At 41.6% G+C, this 17,298-nt stretch overlaps 1 protein-coding gene across 9 annotated transcripts in view; it reads left to right on the top strand.

The window, feature by feature from the left end:
- Positions 1-17,298, top strand: part of sgcg (sarcoglycan, gamma) — a 600,494-nt gene that overhangs the window by 537,744 nt on the left and 45,452 nt on the right. For all 9 annotated transcript variants that reach the window (XM_067986061.1, XM_067986062.1, XM_067986057.1 and 6 more), the window contains one exon: positions 9,705-9,777. In XM_067986061.1, coding sequence (XP_067842162.1) covers positions 9,705-9,777 — 73 coding nt within the window. The remainder of the gene's footprint in view (positions 1-9,704; positions 9,778-17,298) is intronic.

Below are 17,298 nucleotides of genomic sequence, written 5' to 3'. Positions count from 1 at the left end.
CTAGACCTGTGCTTGGGGCCTAGACAGCTGAAGGCACGGCCGCCAATAGTAGGGCAAAGGAAATCGAGGATGCTCAAGAGGCCAGAATTGGAGGAACGCAGAGTTCTCGGAGGGTTGTAAGGCTGGAGGAGGTTACAGAGATAGGGAGAGGCTATAAATGCTCCTGTCTGCTGCTGATGATGCTCAGTTAGCTGATGTCAATTGGGACAGGGGTGGTGGTATCGCAGACGGCCTCAATGTTCCTAGGCTAGGGAGGGGAAGGAAACAGCCAGCGATCCTTTGCCTATTCTCTGTCGGATGATCTCTGTGAGAAGTGTGTATTAGAGTGAAAAATGGATGAGGACAGAATTACTTGTGATGCCCTCCACGGATAATAGTTTGCAGACACTTCGACCTACACTGATACAGAAAGAATGACCACATGGGTGAGTTACCAGAGGGCCTCCCATATCAACCCAGTATGTATCACCACCATAAGAAGAGGAGGTGAGAAACCTGAAAGGGTGGGGGGGCAACATTTAATAATTGCTGTTCCAACTCCAGATAAGCTTTTTGAGTACTTGTCGTCAAAATCATCATCAACATAGAATGATATACTGGTTACACCACAGATGGAGGCCATTTAGCCCATTGAGCCCGTGCCAGCTCTTTGGAGATGCAGCACATCAAGGTGAATAAGATTAGAGTACAAGAAAACAGAAGTTTGACCGCGCACTTCCTTCCTAGATCAGACAATTTAAATTATTGATGCGAACTTCCAGCCTAACTTGCGTCTGCAACCATGAGCTCACAGTATGGGAGGACTGGAAAATTTTGCAAGACTCAATTTTGAAGGGACAGATCAAATTTAAAGAGATGTGGTCCCTTTTAAAAAGAATTTACCTTTATATAGTGCTTTTCACATCACAAGTGAGGAGATTCCAAAGTGCTTCACAGCCAATGGATTGCTTTCAAAGTGACCTATTGTCTGACCTATTCGTGGTCACTGTTGTTTTGGAGGCAAATGGAGCAGCCAATTTGCACACAGCAATGTGAAAAAGCAATTGAGATAAAGGACCAATTAATCTGTTTGATGGTATTGGTTGAGGAATGAAAATTGGTCAAGACACTGAGAGAACTGCTTGCTATCCTCCAAAAATGTGCCATGAGATCTTTACATTCATCTGAACAAACAGAGCTTAACACCTCATCCAAAAGAGTGAAACTCCGACCATGAACTATTCCCAGGGTGCTGCATTGAAGTGTTAACCTAGGTTATGTGCTATAGCCTTGCGGTAGAGCTTGAACCCACCACTTTCTGACTCAGCGATGAAAGTGTTACCACTGAGCCAAGCTCACTCTTAAAGACAAGTATCGGGTGCAAATATTGCTTTACTTTTTATAAATAATCAAAATTGATTTTAAACAGTGAACAGCCTTTGTTAAGGCTGTATGAAGGGAAAAGTAGGAGACAAAACGAAGGAAAGGCAGATTCAGTACAGGGGCATGAAATGGAGTTTGTGAGCAAATGACAGAATGGTGTAATACCCCAGCCCTGTTTGATGGCCTGCGAGGTGAACATGCTGTGAAAGAGATAGGAAGTAGAAAGGTTTTGGCACTACAGAGGCACGAGAGGACAGTAATGCACCTTGCCTGGCAGGAGGTGAGGATCAGGCTTAATGATAGATACAATACATGCAGAATCTGGGAACAGATATAGATGAAGACAGCACATTTTAAGGAATGTGGCAAAGTGACATTAGCAAGGTGGGTGACTGAGTGTGCATGCCACAAAGATTTGTCTGTCAACCAGTTTCACATTTACTGCTCAGCCATGCCAAGTCCTCACACAATCTTAGAACTCTTTCATTGTATTTTGTGCATACCCATACCTCAGCAGGGCATACAATCAAGATGCAACTTACAATTGAAAGCTTTGGCACACTCACATCTACCAACGGGTTTACACATCAAATATACACCTAGCAACATGATGCACAGTTACTTACTGACACTCAGGATCGTCACAGGCCTGTGATATCAAACAATTGTAGGGCCCTCTTGTTCTGTTGCCAAGTTTCCAGGGGCAAAAATATGAAGTAGTTTGCCTTGGCAAACAACATAACTGTGGCCCGCCTGACATATCAGTGCACTGAATTGCCTGATAAAAGAACATAAGAAATAGGACCTGTACAGGTCGGACGGGTTGCACCTCAATGGAGCTGGGACCAGTGTCCTCATGGGGAGGTTTGCCAGTGCTGGGGCGGGGGGCGTTTAAACAAATTTGGCAGGGGGATGGGCACCAGGATATAGCATTGGAAAGGAGAAATAAGGGCCACACAGAAAGTTAGCACAAGAGCAAGAAATAGTACAGTATTAGGTGGGATCAGACTAAGAGAGAGTACAAGAAAGTCTAAGACTGGTTTGCAGTGCACAAAACATGGTAAACAAGGTTGGTGAGCTGCAGGCGCAAATAGCCAACTGGGAATTCAATGTCATGGTGATAACGGAGACCTGGATCAAAAAAGGGCAGGATTGGGTACTAAATATTCCTGGATACAAGGTGTTCAGGAAAGATAGAGAAGGAAAGAAAGGAGGGGGGTGGCAGTATTGATTAAGGAGAACATTGCAGTGCTGGAGAGAGAGAAGGTCCTGGAGGGGTCAAGGACTGAATCTTAGAGTTGAGGTTAGAGTTAAGAAATAAAAGAGGTGCCTTTACACCACTGGGTGTATTCTATAGGCCACCAACTAGTGGGAAGGATATAGAGGAGCAAATTTGCAGGGAAATTACAGAGAAGTGCAAAAGCTATAGAGTAGTGATAACTGGGGACTTCAACTATCCTAATACAGACTGGGATAGCAATAATAATATAAGGGGCAAAGAGGGGGAGGAATTTTGAAATGTGTTCAGGATAACTTTCTTAACCAGTATATTTCTGGCCCAACGAGGAAGGAGGCATTGCTGGACTTGGTTCTAGGGAATGAGACGGGCCAAGTGGAGCAAATATCAGTGGGGGAGCATTTAAGGAGCAGCGATCATAGTATCATAAGGTTTAGAATAGCTATGGAAAAGGACACGGACCACTCTAAAGTAAAAATACTCAATTGGAGGAGGGCCAATTTCAATGGGATGAGAACAGACCTGGCCTGGGTAAATGGAATCAAAGATTGGCAGCCAAAACTGTAATTGAACAGTGGGCAGCCCTTAAAGAGCAGATGATTCGTGTACAGTCCAGGCACATTCCCACAAGGGAGAAAGGTAGGGCAACTAAAGCCAGAGCTCCCTGGATGACAAAAGAGATAGTGAATAAGATGAAATGGTAAAAAAGGGTGTATGACAGATGTCAGGTTGATAACACAAGTAAGAACCAGTGACAAGTAAGAAAGTTCTGAGGGGAAGTGAAAAAGGAAATAAGAGGGGCAAAGAGAGTATGAGAATAGACTGGTAGCCAACATAAAAGGGAATCCAAAAGTCTTCTATAGGCACATAAACAGTAAACGGGTAGTAAGAGGAGGGGTGAAACTGATTAGGGACCATAAAGGAGATCTACTCATGGAGGCAAAGGGGATTGCCGAGGTACTAAATGAATACTTTGCATCTGTCTTTACCAAGGAAGATGATGCTGCCAAAGTCTCAGTAAAGGAAGATATAGTTGAGATACTGGATGAGCTAAAAATTGATAAAGAAGAGGTACTAGAAAGGCTAGCTGTACTTAAAGTAAATAAGTCACCCGGTCCGGATGGGATGCATCCTAGGCTGCTGAGGGAAGTAAGAGTGGACATTGCGGAGGTACTGGCCATAATCTTCCAAACATCTGTAGATATGGGGGTAGTGCCAGAGGACTGGAGAATTGCAAATGTTACACCTTTGTTCAAAAAAGCCCAGCTACTATAAACCAGTCAGTTTAACCTCAGTGGTGGAGAAACTTTTAGAAACGATAATCCGGGACAGAATTAACAGTCACTTGGACAAGTGTGGATTGATTAGGGAAAGTCAGCACGGATTTGTTAAAGGCAAATCGTGTTTAATTAACCTGATAGAGTTTTTTGATGAGGTAACAGAGAGGGTAGATGAGGGCAATGCAGTTGATGTGGTGTATATGGACTTGCAAAAGGCGTTTGATAAAGTGCCAGCTGGTAGGGTTATCATCAAGATCGCGGCCCATGGAATAAAGGAGGTAGTAGCAACATGGACACAGAATTGGCTAAGTGACAGGAAATAGAGAGTAGTGGTGAACAGTTGTTTTTCGGACTGGAGGGAGGTTTACAGTGATGTTCCCCAGGGGTCGCTGCTGGGACCACTGCTTTTCTTGGTATATATTAATGACTTGGACTTGGATGTACAGGGCACAACTTCAAAATTTGAAGATGTCACAAAACGTGGAAGGATAGAATAAGAACATAAGAACATAAGAAATAGGAGCAGGAGTAGGCCAATCGGCCCCTCGAGCCTGCTCCGCCATTCAATAAGATCATGGCTGATCTGATCCTAACCTCAAATCTAAATTCATGTCCAATTTCCTGCCCGCTCCCCATAACCCCTAATTCCCTTTACTTCTAGGAAACTGTCTATTTCTGTTTTAAATTTATTTATTAATTAATTAGTAAACAGTGAGGAGGATAGTGATAGTCTGCAAGAGGATATGGACAGGCTGGTGGCATGGGCGGACACGTGGCAGATGAAATTTAACGCAGAAAAATGCAAAGTGATACATTTCGGTAGGAAGAATGAGAAGAGGCAATATAAACTAGACGGCACAACTCTAAAAGAGGTATAGGAAGAGAGAGATCTGGGGGTATATGTGCACAAATCATTGAAGGTGGCAGGGCAGGTTGAGAAATTGGTTAAAAAGACATTAGGGATTCTGGGCTTTATAAATAGAGGCATAGAGTACAAAAGTAAGGAAGTCATGATTTGTGTCCAGTTCTAGGCACCGTACTTTAGGAAAGATGTGAAGGCCTTAGAGAGGGTGCAGAAGAGATTTACTAGAATGATTCCAGGGATGAGGGGCTTTAATTACGTGAATAGACTGGAGAAGCTGGGGTTGTTTTCCTTGGAACAGAGACGGTTGCGAGGAGATTTGAGAGATGGTATTCAAAATCATGAAGGGTCTAGACAGAGTAGATAGAGAGAAACTGTTCCCATTGGTGGAAGGGTCAAGAACCAGAGGACACAGATTTAAGGTGATTGGCAAAAGAACCAAAGGTGACATGAGGAAAAACTTTTTTACACAGCAAGTGGCTAGGATCTGGAATGCACTGCCCGAGGAGGTGGTGGAGGCAGATTCAATCATGGCCTTCAAAAGGGAACTGGACAAGTACATGAAAGGAAAAAATTTGCAGGGCTACGGGGATAGGACGGGGAAGTGGAACTAGCTGAATTGCACTTACATAGAGCTGGCGCGGACTCGATGGGCCGAATGGCCTCCTTCCGTGCTGTAAGCTTTCTGTGATTCTATGATTCTAGGAGCAGGAGTAGGCCATAAGGCCCCTTGAGCCTGCTCCACCAGTTAATCAGATCATGGTTGATCTTTGACCTCAACTCCACTTTCCCGCCCGATGTCCATATCTCTTCTTTCCCCGAGAGTCCAAATATCTATCCATCTCAGCCTTGAATATATTCAGTGACGCAGCATCCACAGCCCTCTGGGGTAGAGAATTCCAAAGATTCATAACCCTCTGCGTGAAGAATTTTCTCCTCTCAGTCTTGAATGTCCGACTCCTTATCCTGCGACTATGCCCCCTAGTTCTAGACTCTCTAGCCAGGGGAAACAATCTCTCAGTATCTACCCTGTCAAGCCCCCTAATAATCTTATATGTTTCAATGAGATCACCTCTCATTCTTCTAAGCTTCAGAGAGAAACGGCCCATTCTACTCTATCTCTCCTCATAGGACAACCCTCTCATCCCAGGAATTAATCTAGTGAACCTTTGTTGCACCGCCTCCAAGGCAAGTATATCCTTCCTTAGATATGGAGACCAAAACTGTATGCAGTTCTCCAGGTGAGGTCTCACTAAAGCCCTGTACAACTGTAGTAAGATTTCCTTACTCTTATACTCTAACCCCCTTGCAATAAAGTCCAACATGCCATTTGCTTTCCTGATTGCCTGCTGTACCTGCATACTAACTTTCTGTGTTTCTTGTATGAGGACACCCAAGTCTCTCTGAACACCAACATTTAATAGCTTCTCACCATTTAAAAAATATTCTGTTTTTCTATTCTTCCTACCGAAGTGAATAACCTCACATTTCCCCACATTACACTCCATCTGTCACCTTCTTGCCCACTCACTTAATCTGTCTATAACCTTTGTTTTGATGTTGCTGATGTCTTCTGTGATAGCTTGTAATGAGCCTGAGGTGTGAAAGTTCAGGGCTGTGGTGACCTTGACTACTACTTGCAGTAGTGTCCCTGTGGCGGAGGTTATCTGCAGGTTAGATTCAAGCAGATAGCACAACTCTATCACTGCCTCCCTGTTGAGACAAAATCTGCAAAGGTGGTTTTCCTTGGACATTCCCAGTATGTGTGCCTGGGTCTGTTGACACTGCTGTGTGGGTAAAGATAACATTAGCAGTCCGCATCTGATGTGAGCAAGCCTGCCTCTTCTTTCATCTTCTTCCTCCTCCTCCAAATACACAGAGAGAGATGAATACCTTTTGGAATTCCCATATCCATATTTTTAATTGTAGCAATGAAAAATTTTGTCACCACAAATACGAGACAAAAACCTAAAAATAAACAAGTTGCGAAAAAGATGCTGAAACACTCAGCTCCCATTAACCCATAGTGAAAAGTCCACTTTTGTTTTTGCTCAAAACGAAAATACAGCTGGTACCACTTTAAACACTGATTTCCTATCAGATCAGAATGGGATTGCCTCATTGCCCATTTAATGTTGGTGAACTGAATGAAGAGCACACTCCTAACAAGAAAATCAGGAAATGTGCCCGCATTACTTTGCATATCATTACCATATATTAACATGCTTAGGCCCGCAGTAGCTGCTGTTTCTTGTTTCTAGGCCAAAGGTGTCTTTCATTACTTCTGTGACTCTTCTTTTGCAGTTCTCTTCCAGCCTGATGGTATGGTTTCTGGTTGTGTGCCTCCAAACCTACCCTGTCCTATGCCACCTTTTCAATTCTCTCACTCATAGAATCATAGAATGGTTACAGCACAGAAGGAGGCCATTTGGCTCATCGAGCCCATGGCAGCTCTTTGTAAAAGCAATCCACTGTTTCCCAGTAGCCCTGCAAATTTTTTCCCTTCAAGTGTTTATTCAATACCCTTTTGAAAGCCACGATTGAATCTGCTTCCTCCACCCTTTCAGGCAGTGCATTCTAGATCAATAATTACTCGCTGTATAAAAAAGTTTTTCTTCATGTCACCTTTGGTTCTTTTGCCAATCACCTTAAATCTGTGTCCTCTGGTTCTTGACCCGTCCGCCTATGGGAACAGTTTCTCTTTATTTACTTTATCTAAACCCTGCATGATTTTGAAAACTTTTATCAAACCTCCTCTCAACCTTCTCTGCTCTAAGGAGAACAACCCCAGCTTCTCCAGGCTATCCACGTAACTGAAGTCCCTCATCCCTGTAAATCTTTTCTGCACCCTCTCTAAGGCCTTCACATCCTTCTTAAAGTGCGGTGCCCAGAATTGGACACAATACTCCAGTTGTGGCCGAACCAGTGTTTTCTAAAGGTTTAACATAGCTTCCTTGCTTTTGTACTCTATGCCTCTTTAAAGCCCAGGATCCTTTATGCTTTTTTTAACCGCATTCTCATCCTGTCCTGCCACCTTCAAAAATTTGTGCACATATACCCCCAGGTCTCTCTGTTCCTGCACCCCCTTAAGAATTGTACCATTTAGTTTATATTGCCTCTCCTCATTCTTCCTGCCAAAATATATAATTTCACACTTCTCTGCGTTAAATTTCATCTGCCATGTGTCCGCCCATTCCACCAGCCAGTCTATGTCCTCTTGAAGTCTATCACTATCCTCCTCACTGATTAGTACACTTCCAAGTTTTGTGTCATCTGCAAATTTTGAAATTGTGCCCTGTACACCCAAATCCAAGTGATTAATATATATCAAAATAAGCAGTGGTCCTAGTACCGACCCCTGGGGAACACCACTGTATACCTTCCTCCAGTCAGAAAAACAAGCATTCACCACTCTTCTGTTTCCTGTCACTTAGCCAATTTCGTATCCATGCTGCCACTGCCCCTTTTATTCCATGGGCTTCAATTTTGCTGACAAGCTTATTATGTGGCACTTAATCAAACGCCTTTTGAAAGTCCATATACACAGCATCAAACGCATTGCCCTCATCAACCCTCTCTGTTACCTCATCAAAGAATTCAATCAAGTTAGTTAAACACGATTTGTCTTTAACAAATCCGTGCTGGCTTTCCTTTATTAATCCACACTTGTCCAAGTGACTATCATTTCTAAAAGCTTCCCCACCACCGAGTTTAAACTGACTGGCCTGTAGTTGCCGGGTTTATCCTTGCACCCTTTTTTGAACAAGTGTGTAATATTTGCAATTCTCCAGTCCTCTGGCACCATCCCCATATCTAAGGAGGATTTGAAGATTATGGCCAGCACCTCTGCAATTTCCACCCTTACTTCCTTCAGCAACCTAGGGTGCATCCCATCCAGACTGGGTGACTTATCTACTTTAAGCACAGCCAGCCTTTCTAGTACCTCCTTTTTATCAATTTTTAGCCCATCCAATATCACAACTACCTCTTCTTTCACTGTGACTTCTTCCTTGGTAAAGACAGATGCAAAGTTTTCATTTAGTACCCAGGCCAGATCTGTTCTCGACTCACTGAAATTGGCCCTCCTCTAATTAAGTATTTTTACTCTAGATTACTCCTTGTCCTTTTCTATAATTAATCTAAACCTTATGATACTATGATCACTGATCCCTAAATGTTCCCCCACTGACACTTGCTCCACTTGACCCACCTCATTCCCCAAAACTAAATCCAACAATGCCTTCTTCCTCATTGGGCCGGAAAGGTACTGATCAAGAAAGTTCTTCTGAACACACTTCAGAAATTCCTCCTCCTCCTTGCCCTTTATAAGATAGTAAATTGTATGGAAACGTTTCATCTGGAATACCACATTAAATTAAACAGTGGGAGTAGAAGGAAACATAAGTTCAAACTAATAAAAAGTAACTTTAAGACTGATATCAAGAGGTTCTTCTTCACACAAAGAATTATCAGCAGTTGGAATGTATTCTGGGCAGTGCAGTGGAAGTGAAAACACTGGAATCATTTAAGAAACAATTAGATGCAGAAAGAAAGAGTACAGGATTGTGTGGGATGGATGAAATAAGATGGACTGAATGGCCTTCTTCATACATAAGTATCTTGTAATCTTGCGATTTTGTTATTTTGAATCAGGATTTCAAGAAGCTAAGTGATCCCATCATGCATTTGATATAGCCTTAAAGTAACCAAAACTTTATATTATTTTTAAACAGTGATTTGCAGAGTTGGTGACATTATGGTAAAGCATAATTATTTCAATTATTTCTTTGGTTAAAAAAGGCCTTTGGCCTGCACTTATACAGCATTTTTAAATTTACTTGACAGACATTTTCCAATTGGAGCCTTTATATTTGAGGTGAAAATGGGGTCCTATATATTACCTTGAGATTCTGTTGCGTCTTTTATTTGACTGAACAGCTTTCTTTTATCTCTCCTTTTCCAGGGCCAGAAGGTGCTCTCTTCGAACATTCTGTGGAGACACCAATTGTCCGGGCTGAACCTTTCAAGCAGCTCAGGTAGGAAAGAAACACAGAAATTGCAAAGACAAACTTAATTTGGCCATGGGTCTCAATTATGTTCAATTTGAACATTGTCTAAGTAAGATTAAGTTAGGTTGCAAGTTCAGTGCAACAACAGTCAGCATAATAGTGGTTTTAGCAGATCTGTAATGCAGCTTGCTGATAAAATTGTCACAGCAATTGCTTTCAAATGTTATAGCTCAACAGATCATTTGAATTTTGTGGAAGATAGATTTTTCAATGCATTATTGAAAACTCCCTCTGACTACATGAGTACATTTTAAACCAAAATTTATTCAAATTATTGAGCTTAATTTTTCAGTTTGTTTCGTAACCGGATTTTACAGACATCTTATGAAATATTTTGGAGGCTTTCAGTTGTTTGCCGGCACAAAAACAACATAAATCATTTCAAAATGCATTATCTTATCACTTACACTTGGTATCATTGCTGAAAGTGGTGTAATGTTCCCCTGCCTCTTTTTTCAACCCAAAATAAGAAAAGGTTTGCTGAGCATTTTTCAAGATTGAGCTCCTTTAACCATCATGTCCTATTCACAAATTTATCCCATACAATGGCAGTGAAAATTCATTATTTTCAAACAAACACATGTAAATACTTCAAAGGCGGCAGTAGTACTTTTACAGCAAAATAAAAATCCAACTTGATTTTTGTTAACTTTGACTCACTGACAATGAACTTTGTTTATAAGTGAGTGAAAATGTGATAGAAAAGGTAAGAAGTTTAATTTTGATAAAAAGCAGTAAAAAAAACCAAAATACTGCAGAACCCATGGTGATGAAGGACAATGACTGAAATGTTAACTTGTCACTTCTCTCCACAGATGCTGTGCCTAACTTACTGAGTGTTTTCAGCACTTTCTTTTTTGATAAAAGTAGTATCTAGAAACAAATTCTACATTTTGATATTTATTAGAACAATAAACAAACACTGGTGTTACTGAGCTATCACTCCAGGTTGCTGTTGGTGGTTGATCAGTAAGTCTGCTCCCTGATGGGATCTGCATGGGTAGATCCGTCACCAGGGGCTAGGAATCTTCCCATCCATGTCCAGATAACTAAGCAAACTAATGATCTAATCAGTATGGTGATCCTAGCTAAACAAGCAGCAACCAACTGTGTTTGTACTTGTTAAACTTGAGCTGTACCCCTCTGCACACTTGGGACTCCCTGAAGTCTTGGTTCTTACCAACCTGTGACTACATTCTCTGGGCTGAGATCAGTCCAGTGTGTCCATTCAGGGTGAGAATGTGCACTGCATCTCAGACAAACAACAACTCTACTTATGTGTATTTCTCACTAGTTAAGCATGATGATGTTTCTGCCTGTCGGACACTTGTATGAGCAAAAAGAGTAAATAGATTAAAGGTATGTCACTATGGTTTTGACACATTTCAGATTTGAATTTAGGTTACTTTGCTGTACTTACCAATTGTGAGTTGCACAACCATATTTTTGTTACTTTTTTTTCCACTTAGCCAGCTTAAAACATGAGATTGACTATCAGTTTGGTAAATGGATTCTGTACATATTTCATATGAATTTAAATAAGGAGTAAGCATGCAGAGTAGATAAACCAGTTTGTGATTTAGCAAAAGGGGTGTTTCTTTTATTTCTGTTTCAATTTTTGGAAAGTGAAGTTGATGATAATCACGGTAACATCTCTGCATAATTATGTTTAATTTTTTATAAGTTGTCAAAGATTTTGAGTTTTGAAATGCTATCAGACTTACAAAAACTATATGAAGTACTTCCAAAAAATGTATCAAACCTTGCATTTTTAGAATATTAGAAATGTTGAGCTGTTTTCTTCAAAAGTACATTTCTTGGGAGCAGCGGGAATCCCAGCTGTACCAATCTATCATTTAGGTTTTTTGTACAGTAACTTTTTTTTTAAACAATGAATAAAAATTAAAACTAAAGAACTTTTATGCTGGTGCCAGATGTATCATCTAAAGAAGGAGGAGTGAAGAAGACGGCGCCTTGATATAAATGATGAGGAAGTCCACAAAAGAGTTTCACATTCTTTCTGTAACATAGCTCCATTTCTTCCCTCCCACACTGGCACAGAAGTTGCAGTAATCCAAGTAATGTTTGTGCCCAGGATGAGGGCAAAAAAAGCACTACAGTGGAATTTGCTTTTAATAATTTGTCAATTTTCTGGATCAAATCTTACTTTCCAAAACTATTTCCCATTTGTACTTGATTATAATGATCAATGGTCATTCAGTTATACGGGTTAATTTTGAAGTGATTTACTTTGATGTTTCACAGCCAGGAAAGAATTTCAGAGCTTGTGGGAATGCATGTTAAAGACAATTAAAACTGGATTGACCTGCCTTGGATATAAAAGCAGCTCCAGCTCTATTTTTCTTCTTTCTGAGCACAAACCTTTGCCGATTTGAAATGCTTGGAGAACTCACTCTGCGCTAGTCTTGTGAAGCAAGGAGGAGATTCTGCAGTGTATTGAAACAATGCTCGAATCTAGCCAAACAGATTTGGCCAAACACTTTAAAATCGTGCATTCCATAATGTTTAACCTGATAACAAACAAGATCAAATCATGAATGATTGGTTGATTAACCATAATCAGATGTGCTGGCAAAGGCCCAGATGTTAAGAACACATTGCTGTACTGGACATTGCATGTCCTAACACATGAGATAGTTCTCAGTCACCCTCTGCTTCTACAGAAGCAAAGACTCTCGTAACAGCAATGGGAAAGCTGGCTTTTACATCAACAGAAACCAGGCAGTCACTGGAATGCACAGAATAACAATGTGTTCAAGAGGATTTGTGGTGCGAAGGTGTCAGTGCAGAATCATCCAATGTTTGGATAAGAGAAATTCCAATTCTTCTTATCTGAGTTTGAAAAGGAGGACATTTATAATTGTGATGAAATTGGAATTTTTTTGGTGAGCTATTGGAAATGGTGAACTAACATTCAAAGACATTCCTGATGCAGGTGGAATAAAAATGATAGAGAGAGTCACAGTGCTGATCTGTTGCAACCATGTCTGGGTGCAGTAAGTATTGTGCTGCAGCCATTGGCAAATCTGCAAACCCGCACTGTCTTTGTGGGCTTTGCAACCTACCATTAGAATACAGAAGCAGTAGGAATACCTTGATGACTTCAGAACAATTATCAGACTGACTACAAAAGTGGAGCATGGAACTTGGTAGCCAGCGCAGAGTGATTGATTTGTTACAGGCAGTTTTGCAGGTCACAACATTAAAGTGGTGTTTCTACCCACAAACACCACAAGCTTAATATAGCCATTGAGCCAAGACATCATAAAAGCATGTAAGGAAAATGTAGCAAAGTGATTGAAGGTATTGATTCGATCACTGCCACTGACTACAGTCACTGTTTTAACCAGGAGATGCTATATCTGACAAAATGGTATATTTTGAAAAGCAAAGCTCATTCTTGATGATTCGATCATAGGGATAATTACGGCATCTGCTCTCACAGTAACCACTTTACATATCAGAAGCCTAAGGTGTCTCCTCAACCTGACTGGCCCAGTCTGAGAACTGCTTACAGAGATGTAAACAAAAGACAGACTGACCTCTAGGTATTTTGGTGTCTGACCCTGACAGATTGTATACTCTCTCCTTCACAAAAACAGAAATCCCTCCCAGTAAGCAGTCACAGAAGCCATTTTTAAATTTGACAATACTAGGTAAAGCTACAATTCCTATTACAAAAATATAATGTAGAAATTGTTATGATCCGATACAGGGCAGATCCTCACGTTCATCACAATACCTACAGACAGAATGAATGCAGTCACTGGACAATAAAACATGTTAACATATACCCTAAAAGCAAAAAAAAAGCAAGGAGGCCATTTGACCCATCGGGCTCAATTTTGAAATGGTGACGAGTTGGCAGCGAGGGGGGTGTGCATGGCAAACCCGAATTTAAAAAAATTAACTTTTTCCGACGCGATTGCGATGTAATTGACGGTGATTAAAGTTCTTTCTGGGTTTCGCTCAACGTCGAGGGTGGTGGGAAGAGAGAAAGAGAGAGAGCGAGATGTTATCCTGCACTGGAACAGAAGATCGGGGGGAGGGGAGAGGGGAAGATCGGGGTGGGGAGAGGGGAAGATCGGGGGGGTGAGAGGGGAAGATCGGGGGGAAATCGGAGAGGGATATCGGGGGGGGGGAGAGGGAGAAATCGGAGAGGGACATCGAGGGGGGAGAGGGGGAGATCGGAGAGGGATATCGGGGGGGGAGAGGGGAGATTGGAGAGGGACATCAGAGAGGGAGACATCGGGGGAAGAGGGGGACATTGGAGATGGACACATTGGATATTGGAGCAGGGTGGAAAGATAGGTTTATTTTGTTTTTTAACTTTGCGTAATGGTTTTTTATTTAGTTTATTTTTGCTTGATGCGGCCCTTCATGCCTCATTTCACCAGGCGTGAATCGGAAGCCATGAGAAAGCCACCCAGGTAAGTTTAAAATCGGTTTAACTATCTACTACGTCAGAAATAAAGTACCCTAATTACCTCAATGAGGTATATTTGGTTCTTTAACTATTAAAGCCGGCGGGACTTCCGAACTCGTGAAGCAGGTGCACACAGGTGCGTCTGTGGGGACCCGGAAGTTGGCAGGTTGGAGCCGGCTTCCGAACCCGCTCGGGATTTTCGCCATTTTCGCAGCCCCCCCCCCCGCAACACACCCACAATTTGATTTTAAAATTGAGCTCATCATGTCTGTGCCAGCTCTTTGCTAGAACAATCCAAAAGTAATCCTACTGCCCTGCTTTCTCCCCCTAGCCTTGTTTCTTCCTCTGCCTCAAATATTAGCCAATAAAAGGGCCAATAAAAAGGCCAAAGCATTTCATGCTCCAACAACCCGCTGCATAAAGCAATTTCTCCTAACATCTCTCCTCACTATCTTAGTATTAATTTCAATTGACGACCTCTCTCCACTGACTCCCCAATGGAAATAGTCCTTCTCTATTCACTATCAAAATTTTTCATAATTTTAAAAACCTTTATTAAATCACTCAGCCTTCTCTGCTACAGTGGAAATAGTCCCATTGTCTCAAATCTCACCTCATAACTATAGATTCCCATCCCTAGCATCATCCTGGTGAATCGACACTACACACTCTAAAGTCTATAATGGGGTATCCAAAATTGCAGTCAATACTTTAACTATGACCTAACCAATGCTTTGAATAAATTCATCATTACTTATGCATTCATACACTATGCCCCTATTTATAAAACCCAAAATACTATTGGCCTTTTTGGGACTTTATCTACCTGCCCCTGCGTTTTCCTAGTTTTGAACCCCTCGATCTCTCTGTTCTTTCTACACCCTTCACTGTCTTCCCATTCCTTCTTCTCTGTTGTCAACAAATTACAAAATTGTATTCCCCACACCCAAGTACAAATCATCTCTATATACCTAAAACAAAAGCACTGACCGCTTCCAATCTTTCTCGGGTCCAAACAACACCTGTTTTCTCTCCATCAACCTATCCATAGAAACATAGACATAGAAACATAGAAATTAGGAGCAAGAGTAGGCCATTCGGCCCTTCAGGCCTGTTCCCCCATTCAAAATTATCATGGCTGATCATCTAACTCAGTACCCTGTTCCCGCTTTTTCCCCATATCCCTTGATCCCTTTAGCATTAAGAAATATATCGATCTCCTTCTTGAATATATTTAATGACTTGGCCTCCACTGCCTTCTGCGGTAGAGAATTCCACAGGTTCACCACCCTCTGAGTGAAGAAATTTCTCCTCATCTCGGTTCTAAATGGCATACCCCGTATCCTGAGACTGTGACCCCTGGTTCTGGACTCCCCAGCCATCGGGAACATCCTCCTGCATCTAGTCTGTCTAGTCCTGTTAGAATTTTATATGTTTCCATGAGATCACCTCTCATTCTTCTAAACTCTAGTGAATATAGGCCTAGTCGACCCAATCTCTCCTCATACGTCAGTCCTGCCATCCCAGGAATCAGTCTGGTAAACCTTCGTTGCACTCCCTCCATGGCAACGACATCCTTCCTCAGATAAGGAGACCAAAACTGTACACAATACTCCAGATGTGGTCTCACCAAGGCCCTGTACAACTGCAGTAAGACATCCCTGCTCCTGTACTCAAATCCTCTTACAATGAACGCCAACACACAATACTCCTGATGTGGTCTCACCAAGGCCCTGTATTACTGCAGTAAGACATCTCTGCTCCTTGACTCAAATCCTCTTGCAATGAAGACCAACATACCATTCGCCTTCCTAACTGCTTGCTGCACCTGAATGCTCGCATTCAGCGACTGGTGTACAAGGACACGCTGGTCTTGTTGCACCTCCCCTTTTCCCAATCTATCACCATTCAGATAATAATCTGTCTTTCTGTTTTTACAACCAAAGTGGATAACCTCACATTTATCCACGTTATACTGCACCTGCCATGTTTTTGCCCACTCACCCAACTTGTCTAAATCACATTGGAGCCTCTTTGCATCCTCCTCACAGCTCACATTCCACCCCAGCTTTGTGTCATCTGCAAACTTGGAAATGTTACATTCAGTTCCCTCATACAAATCATTGATATATATTGTGAATAGCTGGGGCCCAAGCACCGATCCCTGCGGTACCCCACTATTCAATGCCTGCCACCTGGAAAAAGACCCGTTTATTCCTTCTCTCTGTTTCCTGTCTGTCAACCAATTCTCAATCCATGCCAGTATATTCCCCCCAATCCCATGTGCTTTAATTTTGCACACTAACCTCTTGTGTGGGACCTTATCAAAAGCCTTCTGAAAATCCAAGTACACCACATCCACTGGTTCTCCCTTGTCTATTCTACCTGTTACCTCCTCAAAAAACTCCAGTAGATTTGTTAAGCATAATTTCCCTTTCATAAACTGACTTTGTCCAATCCCGTTAATGCCTTCCAAGTGTTCTGTTATCACATCCACAAGCTGCTGTATTTTTACCCTACACCATATGCCTTAAATATTCTAACAAGCCTTTAATGAAACACTTTATTGAACTTTTTCTGAAAGTTCATATGCACTACATTTACTGCATTCTCTTTATCCAAATAGGTCACTTTTTCAAAAAACATTCTTACATTTATCAAACATGACTTGTCTTTAACAAATCCATGCTGGCAGTCCTTGATCTATCCATGCATTGCTATATGCTCAGTAAATTTACATCGAATTATGGATTCTGAGAGATTACCCACAACTGATATTAGACTAACTGATCCATTAGTATCCAATTTTTCCTTCTCTCCCTTCTTGAACAAAGTTGTTACATTGGCTGCTGTCCATGCCCATGAAGGAATTTGCATATTTAAGGTTGATTGAAATATTGTGGTTAGTGCCTCTGCACTCTCCTTTTCTGATGTCTTTCAACAGACTAGGGTGAATGCCATCAGGGCCAGGTGACTTATCCACCTTAAATTGTGCTCATTATTTTCAGAACCAATTCCTTTTCTACAGATAGCTCTATCAA

The sequence above is a fragment of the Heptranchias perlo genome, chromosome 6 (assembly GCF_035084215.1).
Source record: "Heptranchias perlo isolate sHepPer1 chromosome 6, sHepPer1.hap1, whole genome shotgun sequence".
Taxonomy (NCBI): domain Eukaryota; kingdom Metazoa; phylum Chordata; class Chondrichthyes; order Hexanchiformes; family Hexanchidae; genus Heptranchias; species Heptranchias perlo.
Note: the sequence above shows the minus strand (reverse complement) of the source record. Positions and strands in the feature narration are given on the sequence as shown.